At 35.7% G+C, this 19300-nt stretch overlaps 1 protein-coding gene across 1 annotated transcript; it reads right to left on the bottom strand.

Annotated features, from left to right (window-relative positions):
- Positions 1-59: 59 nt before the first annotated feature.
- Positions 60-4859, bottom strand: LOC107820673 (long-chain-alcohol oxidase FAO1-like). Its single transcript, XM_016646995.2, is given in 4 exon segments — positions 60-1971; positions 1974-1983; positions 3908-4180; positions 4577-4859. Coding segments are annotated over 4 exon segments (2226 nt in total). The 5' UTR covers positions 4787-4859; the 3' UTR covers positions 60-238.
- Positions 4860-19300: the final 14441 nt, after the last annotated feature.

Raw genomic sequence — 19300 nt, 5'->3', positions numbered from 1 at the left:
TAAGTTGGGGGAAAGAGGAGAAAATTTGACATTCTTCTGAATGTTGAAGCTGGGGCGAAGGACAAAACACTAATACTTTGTTTATTGATATCACCTTGAATCCACTAGTATTACATATTTCACTGGTTAAAAATGAAAAATGTTAAATTACATGCAAATTACAAATACATATGATCATCCAAAGGCACACAAGTTTGTATTGAAGTGGAATATATATAGAGGAGAAATAGAGGACTACTTATCTTGAGAATTTGCCTTCTTTTATCGTCTCTGCTATTTTCTTGGATAGACAATATGCAGTGGACTGAATAGTGATCATTGGATTTACACCAACAGCACCAGGCAAAACACTAGCATCACAAACAAATAAGCCATTTGCTTCCCAACTCTCTCCATTCTCATCGACAGCGCCATCTTTTTCGCTCATTCCCATCCTGCAACTTCCCATCTGATGAGCAGAACTATAAGTTGTGAAATTCTTTACAAGTGACTTTGGTCCCTCAGCTGCTGTGACTGTATTAAGAAAAGCCTCGATTTCTTTTTCACTTTTTCCCTTACATTTCATTCTCTGTCCATCGCTACGTTGAGTACCTACCTCATCAGCTCCTGCTGCTATCAAGATCCTTAAAGCCTGTTTTAGCCCTTGCTTCAAACTTTCTTTGTCCGTAGCATTGAACGTATAGCTTATTCTTCCATCCGATCTGACTTCCCCCGATCCAACATCTTTAACCATTGCAAACAAATGCGCTGTTCTTGAATATTTGAGTAACCTATTCTTTAAGTCCTCACCAGATGTCCAAGGACACAAGGCAGCGAACGAACCTGGTCCTAAAGCAGTAGCTTCTATTATAGCTCTAACATTGGAATCATAACTCCCGACTTTGTGTACTGAGGTAATGATTCCTCCTTCATATATTTTTCCCTTGAGGTCTGAATCGGACTCGGGAAAGTATCCCCATGCCATTATAACCGGATGAAGATGGAGATTTCGGCCAATGTTCGGATTTCTCAAACCACTAGAAATCATAAGTGGAGGTGTCAAAAGAGAACCACAAGCTGAAATGGTTACCTTGGCCTCAATACATATCCTCTTTGTGATATCTTTATTTGTACTAGTTGCAATCACTCCCAAGCATTTCTTATCTCTTGTTTTCCCATACTTGTTCTTTTCTAGTATGAATCTCTCAGCTTTGCATCCTGTTATAATCACAGCTCCACTGTCCACAGCATCCACCAGCCAAGTTGTATCAGTTCCTTTCTTCTCACCTCTTCTACATCCGTAGCAGCACGAGCCACAATAATGATTCTCGGATGTGTTTCGTGCCACGCCTTCAACTTCAAGACCAAGATTCTCACACCCTTTTCGGAGAATTTGGTTCTGAAGACCTTCTTGTGTGCAGTTTTCTGTCACACCGATCCGTTCACAAACGTTGTCCATAGCAGATACATACTCAGGGCTTTGGAAAATTGGTAGTCTTTTATCATCGCCCCATTCTTGTATAACACAATCAGGAGTCTTAATGCAGGCTGACCAATTAATCGCGGAGCCACCACCAACTGTTGATCCAGCCATGATCATTATTTTAGCATCCAAAGTTGAGAGTATTCCTCCTGATTCATACATTTGGTTCATTGAAGGTCCTTCAAGGGACGAATAGTCGGATTTGGTGTAGTAGTTTCCTTTTTCGAGAACGATAACTTTGTTGCCAGAACTTGCAAGAACACTTGCTGCAACACCTCCACCACAACCTGAACCAACAATAACAACATCACATTGAACTTTGTACATGTTGTTTTTGGTATCATCTATAACTTTTAGGCCTTTTTGGACAAGGGACTTGACTATAGTTGATTCTGTTTCATAAATTGCCTCTACAATTCCCTTCTCAAGAGGTCTTTCTTCAGCTGTTTCTGAATGCTTCTCTTCATTGTCTACTTGATATCCAATGTCATCCCATGCTTGATTTTTGAATCTTCACCAACCTATGGCAAGAAAAGGACACCTCAATTCAGCATTTTTAAGCTTGCACAGTCAAACTTCTCTATAACAGTCTTATTTGTTTCGATACTTTTTGGCTGTTATAATGAAGTGTTGTTACAGAGGATATATATTATAACATCACATAAAAATCGGTTCCGAGAAAAATGTAGTTTTTATAGTGAATGACTGTTATATAGAGATGTTGTTATAGAGAGGTCTGACTGTAATATGTGGTTTTTTTGTTAACTTCCTTGAATCAAATGGATGTAAATTTGTTGAATGTAATATCAAAATCACTAACAAATTATGTCCCCGTTAAGACAAATAATATGTATAATAAATCTACTAATTGATGATCAAGATTTCGCTTTAAATGAATGGATCATTTGAAAGTAAAATAGCAAAACATAAGAAATGTTACTACTTAGATTCAATATCAACTAGTACTTGATTTTCTCATCATTATTGGTCAATTGACTTACATCTAAAACTTATCGGAAGAATAAATTCTCCCCCTAAACAAGACTCTTTAATAACTATATTGTAGATGTTATTGTGTTATTGTGCGAAGAAGGGATTATCAATTTATGGAAGTGCATCTGTATTTTTCTTTTAGGAAAAGTAAACTATTTTTTCTTACTTCAAATAAGGTAAAATGCAAATATAAAAAGAAAATTCATGTCAAAATCCTAACACTGGTGTCACTGAAGTCCTCTTTTGATCAAGAAAAAACATAAATGAATGGTAGTTGTTGCTATCTCGTTTTCCATTCAAGATCACAGAATTCTAAGAACCAAACCAAAAGTAGAAAAACAAATTGGAAACATTTAGTCAAAAAGATGTACACTATTAAAATTTGTGGGATCAAATAATAAACTAGGTGACTTTTCTAGTGAAAGAAGAAATTGGTCTACGAGTAAATAATTAACAACACATGATACTGACAGTAACTGTTAGCATATATCAAAAACTCCAAACTAAAGAGCTGTCATTTTCAACCACCTAATTTCCAGAAAAAACATAGTATTATTTTATAAATGATTTTTTTCAACAAATAAATAGTGACTAGTTATAAGTCATGTTCAATGGTCACAGGTTTAAAGTTGCAAAATCTTGCTTAAGGGCCAACTTAAAGAAAATTGATATATAAGTCTATTTTGCATGTCATGTGTTACTATGTGATTAACTAATAAATAAAAGGACCATTATTTGAAACTAAATTTGCATTTTGTTTGTGAATACGAAGTATTTACGCTAATCCGATAAATACATAAAAAAAATTACCTAAATTGTTATGTTAATTAGTAAACTTCCTAGACAAACCTTTCATTGGATCATGATTCATGTGGTACTCAACTTCTATTAAAAGAAGCTTTGAAATGAAAAATATTACTAAAAATAAGATGCTTATTTAATAATGGTAAGCCAAATGATAGTACATAATTTTAGATAGTGATGTGAACAAAGTCGGATCCAAAATTTTAATTCTATGAGATTATTTTGTTGGGAAATAAGTTATTCTGAAATTAATTATTCGGGATTAATTATTTTGGGATTGTCATCCCACCCTCTCATAGAAATAAAAATAACACTACAATCCCATGATGACTAATCCAGCGTGATAACTAATCCCTGAATTAGTTGTACCGCGATTTTGTTCCAACCAAACTTAGGATAATTAGTCATCTTAAATTTAATTTCAACATTAATTATCCCTTATCTCTCGTATTAGAGTGATACAAGCCCTATGAGTTCACCTGATGATCCATTACGCTCAAGCCTAGCTGGCCATTGAGGGGAAACATACATTTACAGCACATATCCCAAGAAAAAATATCAAAGAAAAATGATGAAAAGACAATAAAGCCCTTGAAGCAATAAACAGAGCATTTTGAAAAATGTTAAAGAGAAAAGAAGAAGAATTACCTGAGTAAAGAAGATGTAGAGACACAAGAATTTGATAAACATAAATGCCAATCTAACTGGAGTTAAGAATCTGTTCTTGAACCATTTCTGCAGCACAATCTCTCTTTTCTCCAATGGAATATCACAGAATTTATTGATGTAAGGCCATTTTTGGACAAAACAAAATGATCCACAAAGTAACAAAGTTCCAATTCTTGTTGATAGTATTCTTAACAAACCCCTCACCAAGATTATTGCTTCTAAAAACCCCCTTTTCATTACAACCTCTGCACACTGCAAATAATCAACAAAATTGATCAAACAAAAATTAAAAAATTTAAATTAAAGTTAAAAAAAAAGACAACACCACTTAGTAGGCGTTTGGACATAAAAATTATAATTTTTTGAAAATTTTTTGTATTTGAAGTTAAGTTGAAAAATATTGAAATTATGTTTGGTCATGCATTTCACTTAAAAAATATTGCAGCTACAAAAAAAAATTATCTGAAATTTTTGAAAAACCCACTTTTTAGTTTTTGAAACGCTCATTTTCAATAAATATCCAAAAACTTATAAATTTCATGGACAGACGCGTTGTTGAAAAAAAAATTGGAAAAATTAATTAATTCAATATTTCACCCAAAAAAGAAAAGGAAAAAAAATAGGGGCTTTTATTTTTGTTTGACTTACCTCATCAGGAATTGGATACTGAGAAGCAGAAGCTTTATGAAGGTATTGAATATTATGACTATTTTTTTCTGGGATTTCATTTTGAGGAAGAGGAGGAAGAATAGTTTCACAAATACTAGTCAAAGTTTCCATTTCTGAAGAGGAAAAGCCATGACTATACTTCGTTTCTCTTCTTCCTCCTCTAAGTAAAGGATGACTCTTTTTCTCCATTTTTCTTTATGTTTTTTTCTCTTATGGATTATTGGTTTTTACTCACTGTTTTTGAAGTTTGCAAAGAAAACTTTTGGTATTTATAGAGTATCTTTCTTGTCTCTGTCTGCATGAGAAAAGGTAGACAGCTTTACAACTATCTAATAGTATTCTTTTTTATTGCCTTTCTTTTTCTTTTTCTTTTTCTTTTTCTTTTTTGTTTCTTTATGAGGGGTGTCTTGAAACAACAATCAACTTATTTTTATGTGACCTATATATCACGAGTTCGAGCCATGTGATTACAACTTATGGTTGCATTAGGATAGGCTGTCTATAGCACACCTTATTGGGATCAATAACTCATGTTTGTATCAGGGTAGACTGCCTATATAATACTTTATTGAAATCATCAACTGATGTTTATATGAAAGTTGGCTGCTTATATCACAAGATCAGCAACCAATGCTTGTGTGAACGTGATATTCGAAATTCACTAAAGGGAAAGCATTCGCTTTAAGGAGTTTATGTTCAAGAATCGAATTCAAGACTTATGCTTAAGAGCGGAAGATGTCATCCATTCAACTAGTGCCGAAGCTAAGTTTAATGAAGGAAATTCAAATCGAAAAATTACGTTGTGCAAAAAGAAGTAATATAATTTTCTCTATATACTTGAGTTTTTGACAACTCGTGAAGCGATTTTAAAATTATTTTAGATCACATGTTTAAGTGTTAAATGCGGGATCCCAAAATAGCTCACTATGTGGTGAGGATTCCAATCACTTATGTAATATTTCCTCTCTTTTTCTTTCCAAAAAAAAAAAAATATCCTAAATGTACCATTTATATATATATATATATATTTTTTTTTTCTGGCTTGTATAGCTAAGGCCAGTATAGTCATTGCCGAATTAATTGATTATACTAAAAATGTAAACTTGAAGATTGTACGAACCACATATATTTTAAGACCCCAATTGATATGATCCACTTGATGTATATTAATGAATGTGGTCTATCCCTATCCTGAAATATCAACAACCATTATTATTTATTTCAGTAAAAAGCTAAATTAAATCATTTAGTGTTACTTTACTTGATATAAATGTTTGGTTGAGACTTCAATTTTTTAAGATACTCGTCAATTTCTTCTTGATTTGCATTAACTGTACATAAAAGTTTTCATTCGTCTTGGAAACTTGTTTAAGACTCTAGAAATTTCTCTGAGTGAGAGTGAGAGGAGTGGCAATTTTGGTTTGTGTTTTGTTATTACCAAATTCTAAAGATTTAATTAGGTTTCTTGTAGAAAATGCATGTTTTTGTCTTTCCTTTAATTAGTTTAGGGTTTTCATTCCTTTTAATTCTAGATTTGTGGTTATAGATCTGGAGGTAATAGTATAAGAAATAACGTCATTACTTGGACTTCCTAATTACTAGACAATCCTAAAAGAGGAAAATTATATAGAGTGTATAGAAACTTTTTGTATGTGCATATTTAACGAAGGAAGTACGATATAAAACTATAATAAGATAGCATGTTTAGCACTTTTTTTTTTTTTTTTGTCTAAGCATCACTTCTTTGTCTTAGAAACAAAGGCGGAGCAGAACCTAGTAATTTTGTTCAAATCATATATTTGTCTTAAATTATTTATTAAATATGTACAAATTATTAATTTAGAACCCAGTAACTTAAAAGGACTAGAATCTCGAACTCATAAACTTGAATCCTGGCTCGCCTCTGCTTAGAAGCACTAGATGCAGATACACTAGAAAATACTTTTGCTGGACATACAATTAGTTAGGGGTGGGTATAGTTTGGGCAAACCCAAAATCCAAATCGAAATTTGAAATTTTTAGATTTTTTGGTTTGGATTTTCGGATTACAAATTGAATTTTGATTTAATTTTTAAATTTTTTAGATATTGGATTTGGTACTAAATATAATTTATATTTAGTATATTATTGATATATCAATAGTAACAAGTCTAACACCCTACCCATTAGACATAGTCTCATATTTTCAATACTAATTATAATAAGTTAGTATCAGAATACTTTTTATTTGGATATGATTTTACTATTGCTACTTCTTATCGGCCTTACTAATGTCTTTGGTGTATTTCCTTGATGACGACTTCATTACTTTAATATATTTATTTGGATGATTACGGTGAGAATGAGTAACTTTTTAGGTAATTTAACATGAATATTTATTATTATTATTATTATTATAATAATAATAATAATAATAATAATAATAATAATAATAATAATAATAATAATAATAATAATAATAATAATAATAATAATAATAATAAGAAACTAACTAAATAAAAATAGAAAATCCAAATATCCATACTGATTAAGTTGAATTCAAACTTAAAAAATTTGATCCAATCCGACTTTATTGGGGTTGGATTTGGATTGTCAGTTCTTCAATCCAAAAATCAAAATTTTCTTCTCCAATCCGAACTGCCGAGCGCCTATCCCTACAATTAGTTTATTGTAATATTTCCTATTATAACGCGCATTGCAAACTTTAGCACTCCGTTTTTTCTAATGATGTAATACTAAGTTATCTTTTGAAACATCTCCCCCCCACCACCCAAAAAAAAAAAAAAAAAAATAGAAAAAAACAACTTAGAAAAAGTATCTCGTGATGGCGTCAATTCCTAAAGGCTACAACAGTCAACGCGTGGAAATTAATTAAACGTTTCCAATATTTTAGGTGCCAATCCAATATATTTATTTGGAATCAATTCCAATATAAGCACGAATTAGAAAGGTTTAACTTAGAATTGAAATACTGTAATAAAACAATGAAGAAGAATATTGCAAAGAAGGAGAGAGAATTCTTATTGCTTTGAGATGAGTTACAATGGAATAATACCCTCTATTTATAGGGAAACAGTGACTTAGTCACCAAGTAATAATCCCTAGAATCTCTCTAAATATAGACATTCACCATAAATAAAATTCTATTTATAACACTCCCCTTTGAATGTCTATCTACCAGATAATGTGCCTCGTTAAAACCTTAACTAAAATAAAACCCAGTAGAAAAAAAAACTTTAGAGAAGGAAAAAGAGTACACATATCTAACAATACACCTTTTGGTTGCCTAATTAAAAACCTTGCAAGGAAAACCCAGTGGGATAAAACCTTATAAAGGGAAAAAGAGTACAACGCGTATTAACTCCCCCTGATGAGAGCATCAATTCACATCCTTGAGCCTTCACGTTCCAATCTTGTGCACCATCTTCAAGAGATCATTGGTAGAGATTTAATAAATAAATCAGTCATATTAACTTGAATGAATATTTTGCACCTTGAAATCATCATTCGTGATAGATATATAATGTCTTCATAAATATCGTGGAATGACTCTTCAATATCTCCATAGAGTATTCTCGCTATCACAATATCATGCTTATAGTTATATCAAGATACATTTGTGCATAAATTGCATGGTACTTCAAGATCAAGAATTGTAAATGCTTTAAGCAATTTGAATCCTTCAAAGATTATCATATAAGTATAGTCAAATAAGCCGTATAAATAAACTTTAGATGCATATCAAGTTTTTATATCATGCCTAGACATATAAGATAGATAAAGGTGATTGCACACACCATTGAGTTTATACTTTCACATTTTTGAACTACATGTCCAAAACTACATGTATTTCATATGAAACTAATTCTATTCGAATTGTTTCTTCAGACTTAAGATCCTCATATATATTTAGTGCTATAATAGATGTCGTCGACGAACATTTTATATCGGTTCCAACCTCTTTATTTTTCATAAAGACATAACATAGAGATCTCTTCATTCATATATTCAGGTATCTGAATCTCTCATGAGATTTTATGAAGTGTTATGTCATGTGAGCTTCTAGATCACCTGCCTCCTTATTATGATCAGTTTGATCATTTGCTCATATTCTTTATCAAGAAGTTTTATTTGAAACCGATTTGTCTATATGCTTTAAGCGTACCATAGACTTTGTCCTTCTAGAACCTAATATGAGCATTTGCAATGAGAATATAGTTACTTTCCTTGGGTCAGCAAATGCATATAGCATGTTTTGCAATATGTTACAAATGAATTATCTTTTTATGAACTTCAAGTTCATATTATCTTATTCGAGGATCTAGATGTACACACAATAATTCATTACACGTAACTTTTTCCCAACTATTTATCCAGTCTCCCCCTCATCTTAGAAAACTAACTTGTTTCCTCAACTTTGACAATCCATCTTTGTGTGTTATGGTGTTAATCAAAGTATACACCGCACATCAATAATAATAAGATGGAATTATTTGGTTCCTGACCTTGAACCACTTGTGAGGGTTGAATGTAATATACTTTGGTATATAACGTATATCAAATTGATATAGAAAACTTTGTTCTCATAAGAAATTGTTTAGCTATTAAGTAGAGGCACTTAATAAATCATTTTGCTAAACCAACTGTGATGTAAACCAACTTATCAAGATGAACTATCTTGAATAGAAAATCTGGAATATGCTCTAAATTAAATTATTGAGCAAGTTACCTCGCAAACACCAGGTTGCGGGTTAATACTAATTGCACATGTAACCATCTCATAGATGCATCTTATATGGTATACATGGCAGGTGAATGGACCATATTCACTTTTGGGATTCAATCCCAATTTTAGTTGATCTATTAATTAATAAGAACAAGCAATGTAAGAGAATTCGTAAAGAACTTTCTAGTTCTTTAATATTTACCCATGTGAATTCTCTTTTATTTTTGCACATCATGACAAAATTAATTATGCCAACTGGATAAATTATCAAAATTGATAAACTTCAGGTTTACAACATGATGTGTGCAAACTTCAAGTTTATTATGATATGTGTTTTTATATCAATAAACTTCTGCTTTATTGTTGTATTCTTTTATTTATATAGTACAAATTGGAGAATAAAGGGGGTAGCTTTTCACATACATATTACCCTGCTACAAGTTGTAGTAATAGAAGATATTAAATCTTTCCTTTATTTATAGTTTCAATATAATCAACCACTTTCGCGTATACTTTGGAAACTGAATAAGTTTCTTTGAGACTTACTACAACACAATATCTTATTGGTAACAATTGTGTTTCTCCAAAATAGTATAATTACCTCTTGCAGAGTTCTCAATTAATTTTGTAGTACCACATATCCATCAACTGCCATATGGTTATCTCTTTGAAGAAGGAAGTTATACCATTATGGTTATGGTCAAAATTATGCAAGATCTGTTTCTTGCATTACCATTGTCTTTAATAATCACAATGCCAAAATATTTTGGCGTACAATAAGTACGCGACCAATGACCATTTATGCCATAATAATGACATTATTTTCTTATATCATCTCAAACCTCCTTCTAGAGATGAGTGTGATATATTCACTACCACTAGCAAGTTTATATTCCTCCAAAAATGAATATGTATTCATAAATTAGATGTTGTCACATTCACATCATGAATGAACCATAATCATCTATATGTGCTTTATCAAATCTCATGTCAAATCGCTGACAAATATTACTTTCACAGAGTGAAGGATTATTTTGAGAACTGTTTACCGTGAAAATGGTAACAACAATTAAATTTGTAAATGGGATTCTAAAAATACGTGATCTATTTTTATGCTAGTTGCTAGAGCAGTTGATGCTAAGAATATGAAGTTTGATGATAAAACACAAGCTAAAACGGGGCAGTAATCAAACCCAGGGGCTTGTCGCCCGAGCCTCGGATTGGTCGATGAAGGAGCCTCGGGGCCGATATCCGGCTCGGTCTCGAGCTATCGGGGGTAGTCGGGGATGGGATAATAGTTGAGATATGATCAAGCAAGGCTCTTTATGGCAATACCAAACATTAAATGAATAACAAATATGAAAGCAATAAACATTAAGAGTGGCCTCGAGCTAATAAGAACGAGCAAGTTAGAGAGAAGAGAGAGAGAGATATTATTGATCTTGTGGAGGATAGTTGGAGCAACATCAACCCTTTTACAAGTGGCGTAGGTTCCCCTTATATAGGAGGGGAATCTAGTTATAGTACAACATGCATTAATTGTAAAGTATGGAGATGAGGCGGCTAGACGTGATGCTTCGGCATAGGCTCTGGATAGGCAGGCTCTATCAGACTTAGCCGTGTGTCTTGGAAACTTCCCCTTTTACTCTAGCCTCGAACTTTGTCTTCTTTGAGTCGGGCCTCGACGAGCCCCGAGGGAGGGGACTCGGTCGCAACTCCACGTCCTCGGGGTCTCGAGGTATTTTTTCGTAGTGGCTTGATAGCGAGAAATTAAGTCCTCTGATTTCGCCGCATACAAGAATCCTTATTGTTCTCATTACCACAATAATGACGATTATAATTTCGTCTATTTTTCACGTCCACATCCATTGATACATTCATAGTAATAATTTTATCTTCTTTCAGACTTATCACATACTGCTATCACGTTCTATTAAGGGAATGAGAATGGAGCAAATTCAATGGGATGGTTTTTCAATTCTTTGCCCACATTCATACATGAATTTGATCATGGCAAGGTATAGAAATTTTACCACTTTGGATGGTTATAATTTCTTTCAAACTCCATTAGAATTACAATCAAAATTTATTGTCTTTGCTTGTATTTAAAATCAAATATAGAATGTCAAGAATTTGAAAAGGAATAAAATACTTACCTAAAATCTAGAATTTAATCATGAAGGAAGTTCATGGAACAATTGATAATTATTATGCTCAATCCCAAAGCTTCTACTCAATTGGTTAGAGTCTAGTGCTGATAACGTGTAATAAAACAATGAAGAAGAATATTGCAAAGAAAGAGAGAGAATTCTTATTGCTTTGAGATGAATTACAATGGAATAATACCCTCTATTTATAGGGAAATAGTGACTTAGTCACCAAGTAATAATCCCTAGAATCTCTCTAAATATAGACATTCACCATAAATAAAATTCTATTTATAACAAATACTATAATTTCGGTTATCTATTTAAGCTGAGAGTTTATGCAAAAAAAGTTTAAATTTTCTATTTTTTTTGTGAGTACGTAGGTAGAATTTAGAAAGTAGAAGCATGTTTGTCAAGACAATTAATTTAATTGTATTTTGGCTTTTATTCTTCTGTTTCAAATTTGAACTAAAGTAAAACGAATAAAATGTCTCTTTCTTAATTCAATTAGTAATTTTTAAGTTAACAATCAAAACAAATGATATTTTTAGACTCAAAATAATATCTAGAATTTTTAAATAAGAATCAGCTTGCATAACTGAAACTAATTGCCCAAACTTTAACCATAACGATATACAACTCAGTTTAAACTTTAAATTCATAAGAAAAATTAACTCAAATGGCCACATCGAACCACTTAACCTAATAATAATGTCTAACTTATATATATATATACCGACTAGGAAGTAGTGTACATTTTATGTATACTGACTAGAAGAAATAGATAGTGAAAGTGTAAAGATCCTAATTCATAAACTTAAAATATTGCCGTCCTTCTTCAGATTGTTATAGAAAATAAAGTATCATTGTCGCATGAGTATGATGGCCCTTTTGGTTAGATTTAGCCTGTAGATTAGGGCATTGACCTTACAGCATATAATTCTTTTATATAATAAGATTCAACTTTAAACAAGTTGAGTTCAATAAATACTCACAGTTATTAACAAATACGGAAAGGGTCCACTCGGCCGCAAGTGACATCTTATCATATATATTACAGGGATACATTCAAATAATCAAACTTAAGGGGAAAGGACAAAAAAACAAGAATAAGAAAGTATTTCAAAGGCAACATATATTTTAATCACTAAAAATTATTGCTGGAGATTTGACTTAGGAACTTAATTAATTATAACAGTGTAAATCATTCAGGCAATTGATACGACAATTTTGTAATGTAAACACACTAGTTTAGCTAAGAGGAAAATTGCTGTGCAAAACGTCACTTCCCTGTAGATATATAAAACAACTCTATCGCTTAACTAGTTTCTTTATGTCCTTAATACTTTTTATCTTTGAATTGCTACAATAGAAGTGTTAATGGTGTGGCAAAATGTTTAAAAAAAACAGTTAATCATCTATATTATCCACACAAAAATGGATTGGATAATGAATTTTTTAAAAACGGATCAAATATGGATAAGAACCATATTATCTATTTAGAAAATGGATAACCAACAGATAGTTTTTACATTTGTACAACCTCAATTTGGCGTTTCTCAAATTTGGAAAACTAGGAATTCTCCCAAAAGTGATCATATTCAAGAAGCCATGATGGTTACCCATATTATATGTCGGTTAACCCTTTTTATTCCATATTAAATATGGGTCGGGTCGAATACTTTTTTTCGTTTTTTCATTACTCATTTTCGATCCATCCCATATCTGACCCGACTCGCCGATTTGCCATCCCTAGTCCAGACACTGGCATAAAAAGAATTATGGGTAAATAGTATAAAATAACAGCCCGATACACAAATCATCTCACATTAACGTAGGGTCTGATGAAGGGCTAAGGGCTATGATGTAGACAATCTATCCTAACATAAGCATTAGTGGTTGTTTCTACGGCTCAAACATGTGATCTATATGTCACACGAAAATAACTTTACCGTTGCACTTCTTCTGGACAAACGGCATAGCTCTATAAATACTGTATATGGGTAAAACTGAGCTCATGGTACATCCCGGCTTCCGATAAGATAAATCGAGCTAGAGACATGATGCCAAGGAACCAGAATCAAGGCAAGGGTCTCATCGAGTCAGAGTCTGGAGGCATGACACCCACCCTCAAGAATATCGAGGCCATGATCCGGGATCGATCTAAATCCCAAAAGACTAAGGAGGACATTGTCGGGCAACCAAGCACGACCAACAGAAGGCCGTGATATCCATGACCGGCCGGATATCACGGTGCAGATCTCGGCACACATCGATAGAGAATCGGTGATTAGTTAAACAGAAAATTTCTTACCTTTTATAGAATTATACTTAGGGTAAAACTCCCATACTATATAAAATGAAGTCTGATTATTCATTGGATACATTGTAACACATGTATACCAAGGCAATATACTATTATTTTCTTTGTTCTTATTCTTGTTCACTAGTGCTGGTCATTGTGAGTCCGGATCGGGGGTGGATATTTCATTGAGACTAGAACCATCCTCCTCACGTGGTTTGATTTTACTATATCTTTACTTATTTAATCTAAAGCAATTTATCGTTTGTATCGAATTAATCCGCGTATCCTTAAAACCACTTAAAAATTTAATTGTTATTCATTTATGAGGGTAAACGGTTTGGCGCCCACCGTGGGCTAAGGATAATCGTGGCAATTTGATACAAATTTGTATAACACACCCTATTTTACACTTGTTCTTTGAAGTGTCTTTAATTTTAGGTTAAAGTTTAAAATGCCGAACTCCCAATTTGCCTCTCTAAACGTGGATGCTGAGTTCGGTCACCATGGCGAGAACAATAATGTGGTACCCAATGACGAGGTTCCCCTATCGATCCCAACAGAATTCTGGCCGCGAACCTAATCGATGGTAACTCACACGTGGGCATCAATGCGAATTTGCCTACCGATCCTAAGAACAATGTTCGCGGGGGAGTCTGATCGGTAGTCCAAAATACAAACGACGGTGAAGGATATGGGATCAACTTGCGAGTGATCTTCGAAATTTTATAGGCTCAACAAGCGGCGATAGCCCAGCTGTAGAACCAAAGTCGCGCCCCCAGCAGGTTTGAGCCCGAGCCATCCCAGGAAATCACTCGCAGAAACGAACCAGTCACAGAGAGGTAGAGTGATGCCGAACCTAGGACTAACCCCGAGATCAAAAAAATGCTCGAGGAACTGACAAAACGGGTAAAATCGGGAGAAAAGAAAATCTAAGCCAATGACAAAAAGTGAAAACCTACGATTCCAGGGTCGACCAAATCCTAGGAGCACCAGTGATATTGAAGGGCCTGGATTCCAAGAAGTTCGTTCAAAAACTTTTTCTACCAAGCGCAGCTCCAAAGTCAATTCCAAAGAAGTTTCGCATGCCCGAGATTCCTAAGTACAACGGAAAAACTGACCCAAATGAGCATGTGACCTCCTACACATGTGCCATCAAGGGGAACGACTTGGAGGATGATGGGATCGAGTCCGTCCTGCTGAAAAAGTTCCGGGAAACTCTGTCAAAGGGAACTATGATATGGTATCACAACTTACCCTCTGATTCTATTGATTCGTTTATTATGCTTGCAGACTCCTTCGTGAAAGCATACGCCGGGGCCGTCAAGGTTGAGACCGGGAAGTTAGACCTTTTCAAAGTGAAACAGAAAGATAATGAGATGCTTAGGGAATTCGTGTCCCGGTTTCAAATGGAACAGATGGACCTGCCTCTGATCGTGGATGATTGGGTCGTTCAGGCCTTCACCCAAGGACTTAATACTCAAAGATCATTGGCTTCACAGCACTTGAAGCAAAATCTGATAGAATATCCGTCTGTAACTTGGGCCGACTTACTTAATTGGTATCAATTGAAAATTAGGGTCGAAGATGATCATCTTGGGGCCCTATCCGGGTCCGTTTATCTTGTTAGAACTATCGACAGAGCCAAGAGAGACATTGATCATGAACAAAGATCAATTAGGGATCAGTATCAACCATACAATGGAGAACAAAGAGGTAATGGGTCTGGGCAAAACCCTGTGAGAAGTGAAAGGAGAAGCGATCGAGAAAATAACCAGGGACTCGTGAGCAAAAGGGATTTCGACAGGACCATCGTGCCTAAGGAAGCGTCAAAGTTATCGGAGTACAACTTCAATGTCAATGAAGCTGCCATCGTATCTTCCATCGAACGCATCAAAGACACCAAGTGGCCTTGACCTCTACAGTCCGATCCAACCCAAAGGGATCCCAACCTAATGTGTAAACATCATGGCACTCACGGCTACAAAACGGAAGATTGCAGACAATTGAGAGAGGAAGTAGCCCGGTTATTCAACAACAGACATCTTCAAGAGTTCCTGAGCGATTGAGCCAAAAATCATTTCAGGAATAGGGACTATAGTAGGCAGATCAAGCAGGAGGAATCTCAGCACGTCATTAAGATGATCATCGGTGGGGTTGACATCCCCCAGGGGCCGATGTTAAAGCGCACCAAAATATCCATCACAAGGGAGAAGCAGACTCAAGATTACGTGCTAGAAGGAACCTTGTCTTTCAAAGACGAGGACGTTGAAGGCATCGTGCAGCCCCAAAATGATGCACTGGTAATATATGTACTCATAAATAAATCTTGAGTTAAGCATGTGTTAATTAATCTAGGTAGCTCGACCAATATCATTAGATCGAGAGTCATGGAGCAACTAGGTCTACAAGACCAAATTGTGCCAGTAGTCTGGGTTCTAAGTGGATTCAACATGGTATGTGAGACCACTATAGGGGAGATAACATTACCGATGAACACCATCGGAACCATTCAGGAAATAAAGTTCTATGTGATCGAAGGAGATATGAGATAAAATGCTCTATTCGGGAGGCCATGGGTTCACAACATCAGGGCAATACCCTCGACGCTGCACCAGATGTGAAATTTCCAACGCCAGGATTAAAATAATTTTTGGAGAACAACCTTCTGCAAATGAGATGTTCGCGGTCAACGAGGTGGTCTCGATATCCACACTTTCAACACCAAATTCGGTCACCAAGGAAGAAATCAAATAGCAATCTCTGACACCGGCCCCGACCGAATTGGAGAAGCAGGGGACGGGTGAGGACAATGACTATGGAGTTCCCAAGTCTTTCATAGTTCCCGATGATTCCAACACCACCCAATCAATGGTCAAGGAACTGAAGCAAGTCATATTGATCGAGCACCTGCCCGATCGTAAAGTGTACCTGGACACGGGGTTAAGTCCCGAACTTAGGAAAAAGCTTATTAAATTCCTTATAGCTAACATAGATTGTTTCGCTTGGTCCCATCTCAACATGACAAGGATTCTGCCAAAGATAACTACTCATAGGCTGAGCATGGATCCGAAGTTCCACTCGGTCTAGCAGAAAAAGAGGCTTCAGTTTAAAGTCAAGCATGCTTTCATCAAAGACGAGGTATCTAAACTCCTTAAAATAGGGTCCATCCAGGAGGTTAAGTACCCGGATTAGTTAGCAAACGTAAGGCACTCCCTAAAAAAGGAAATAAATTAAGAATGTGTATAGACTACAAGTACTTGAATAAATCATGCCCCAATGACTCTTTCCCTCTGCCCATAATCGATCGCATGATCGATGCGACGGCCTGCCACAAGATCCTCAACTTTCTCGATACCTGCTCCGGGTACAACCAAATTCGGATAGACCCGGGAGATTGGGAAAAAGTGTCCTTCATCACTAAGTACGACACCTACTGCTATAACGTAATGCCATTTGGACTAAAAAATGTCGGTGCCACTTACCAGCGCCTAGAAAAACTGTTGTTCGAAGAACAAATAGGAAAATCAATGGAGCTTTACAATGACGATATGTTAGTTAAGTCCCCACGATCAGAGGACCATTTGAAATATTTGTAGGAAACCTTCAACATATTGAAGAAATACAATACGACGTTAAACCCGGGGAAATGCGCATTCGGAGTCGGGTCTGGGAAATTTATTGGATTCGTGGTGTCTAACCGAAGAATTGTGATTAATCCCAATAAAATGAAGGCCATGGAGGACATCACCATAGTGGATAATGTCAAGGGCGTTCAAAGGTTAACCGAGCACATAGCTGCCTTGGATCAATTCATCTCGAGGTCCTCCGACAAGAGCCATTGGTTCTTCTCGTTATTGAAGAAGAAAAAGAACTTCTCATGGACCTCGGAGTGCCAACAAGCCTTAGAAGAACTCAAGCTATCTTTCGAGCCCGCCCTTGCTTCACACCTCAAAGGTAGATGAACAGTTGTACCTATACTTGGCAGTATCTGAGGTGGCGGTAAGTCCAGTCCTGGTCCGGAAAGAAGAAGATATGCAGTTTCCTATTAATTATGTTAGAAGAACTCTAGCCGAGGTTGAAACTAGGTATCCTCACCTAGAAAAATTGGCGCTCGCTTTGCTAAGTGCCTCTAGGAAGCTAAAACCGTACTCTCAATGTTACCCTTATGTGTTATAACTACTTACCCGTTGAGAAACATAATGCATAAACCCGAGCTCTCGGGACGATTGGCTAAATGGGCCGTGGAGATCAGCGAGTACGATATCGGGTATCGACCCCAAACTGCCATCAAATCTCAAATTTTAGTGGACTTCATGGCCAATTTTATGCCAGCCCTAATACCCGAGGTCAAAAGGGAATTGTTGTTGAACTCGGGGACTTCATTAGGAATCTAGACTCTCTTTACAGATGGTGCTTCGAACGCAAAGGGCCCGAACTTGGCATCGTGTTGAAGCCACCAATGGGTAATGTAGTTAGACAATCTATTCGAACTGTAAAATTGACTAACACCGAGGCCGAGTATGAGATTATGATTGCAGGTCTCGAACTAGATAAAAGCCAGGGGCCGAGGTGATCGAAGCTAAGTGCGACTCCTTCCTTGCGGTGAACCAAGTCAATGGGACATTCGAAGTCAGAGAGGAATGAATGCAAAGATATCTGGATAAACTGCAGGTAACGCTACATCGGTTCAAAGAGTGGACTCTGCAGCATGTACCTTAAGATCAAAATAGTAAAGCCGATGCTCTTGCTAACTTGGGATTATCGGTTGATGACATTAAATTCAACTCGGGAACAGTCGTGCAACTCATGAAATTTGTAGTGGAAGAAGGTCATGCTGAGATAAACTCGACAAGCTTAACCTGGGACTGGAGAAACAAGTAAATAGATTACTTGAAGACCGGGAAGCTGCCCTCGGATCCTAAAAAATCAAGGGCTCTATGCACAAAGGCGGCCAGGTTCAGCCTGTTCGAAGACAATACCATATTCAGGAGAACGTTCGATGGCCCACTCATCATATGTTTGTGACCGACAGATACCGATTATGTTTTAAGGGAAGTTCACGAAGTTACATGCGGGAACCATTCGGGTGCTGATCGTTAGTTTGTAAGGTAATTGGAGCCGGCTACTACTGGATCGACATGGAAAAAGACGCAAAGGAGTTCTTACAAAAATGCGACAGGATTCAAAGACATGCACCGATGATTCATCAGCCCTGGGAGCCATTACATTCTGTCCTATATCCTGGCCATTCATGAAATGGGGGAATGAACATCGTCAGTCCCCTGCCATGGGCACCCGGTAAGGCTCAATTTATTTTATTTATGACTGACTATTTTTCTAAGTGGGTGGAAGCCCGTACATTTGAGAAAGTCAGGGAGAAAAAAAGTTATTGATTTCATTTGGGACCACATAATATGCCAGTTTGTAATGCCGGCCAAGATCGTGTGCGACAATAGGAAGAAGTTCATTGGCAGTAAGGTTAGAAAATTCTTCGAAGACCATAAGATCAAAAGTATCCATTCAAC

Source organism: Nicotiana tabacum, chromosome 7, assembly GCF_000715075.1.
Source record: "Nicotiana tabacum cultivar K326 chromosome 7, ASM71507v2, whole genome shotgun sequence".
Lineage (NCBI taxonomy): Eukaryota > Viridiplantae > Streptophyta > Magnoliopsida > Solanales > Solanaceae > Nicotiana > Nicotiana tabacum.
This window is presented reverse-complemented; position numbering and strand designations above follow the sequence as displayed.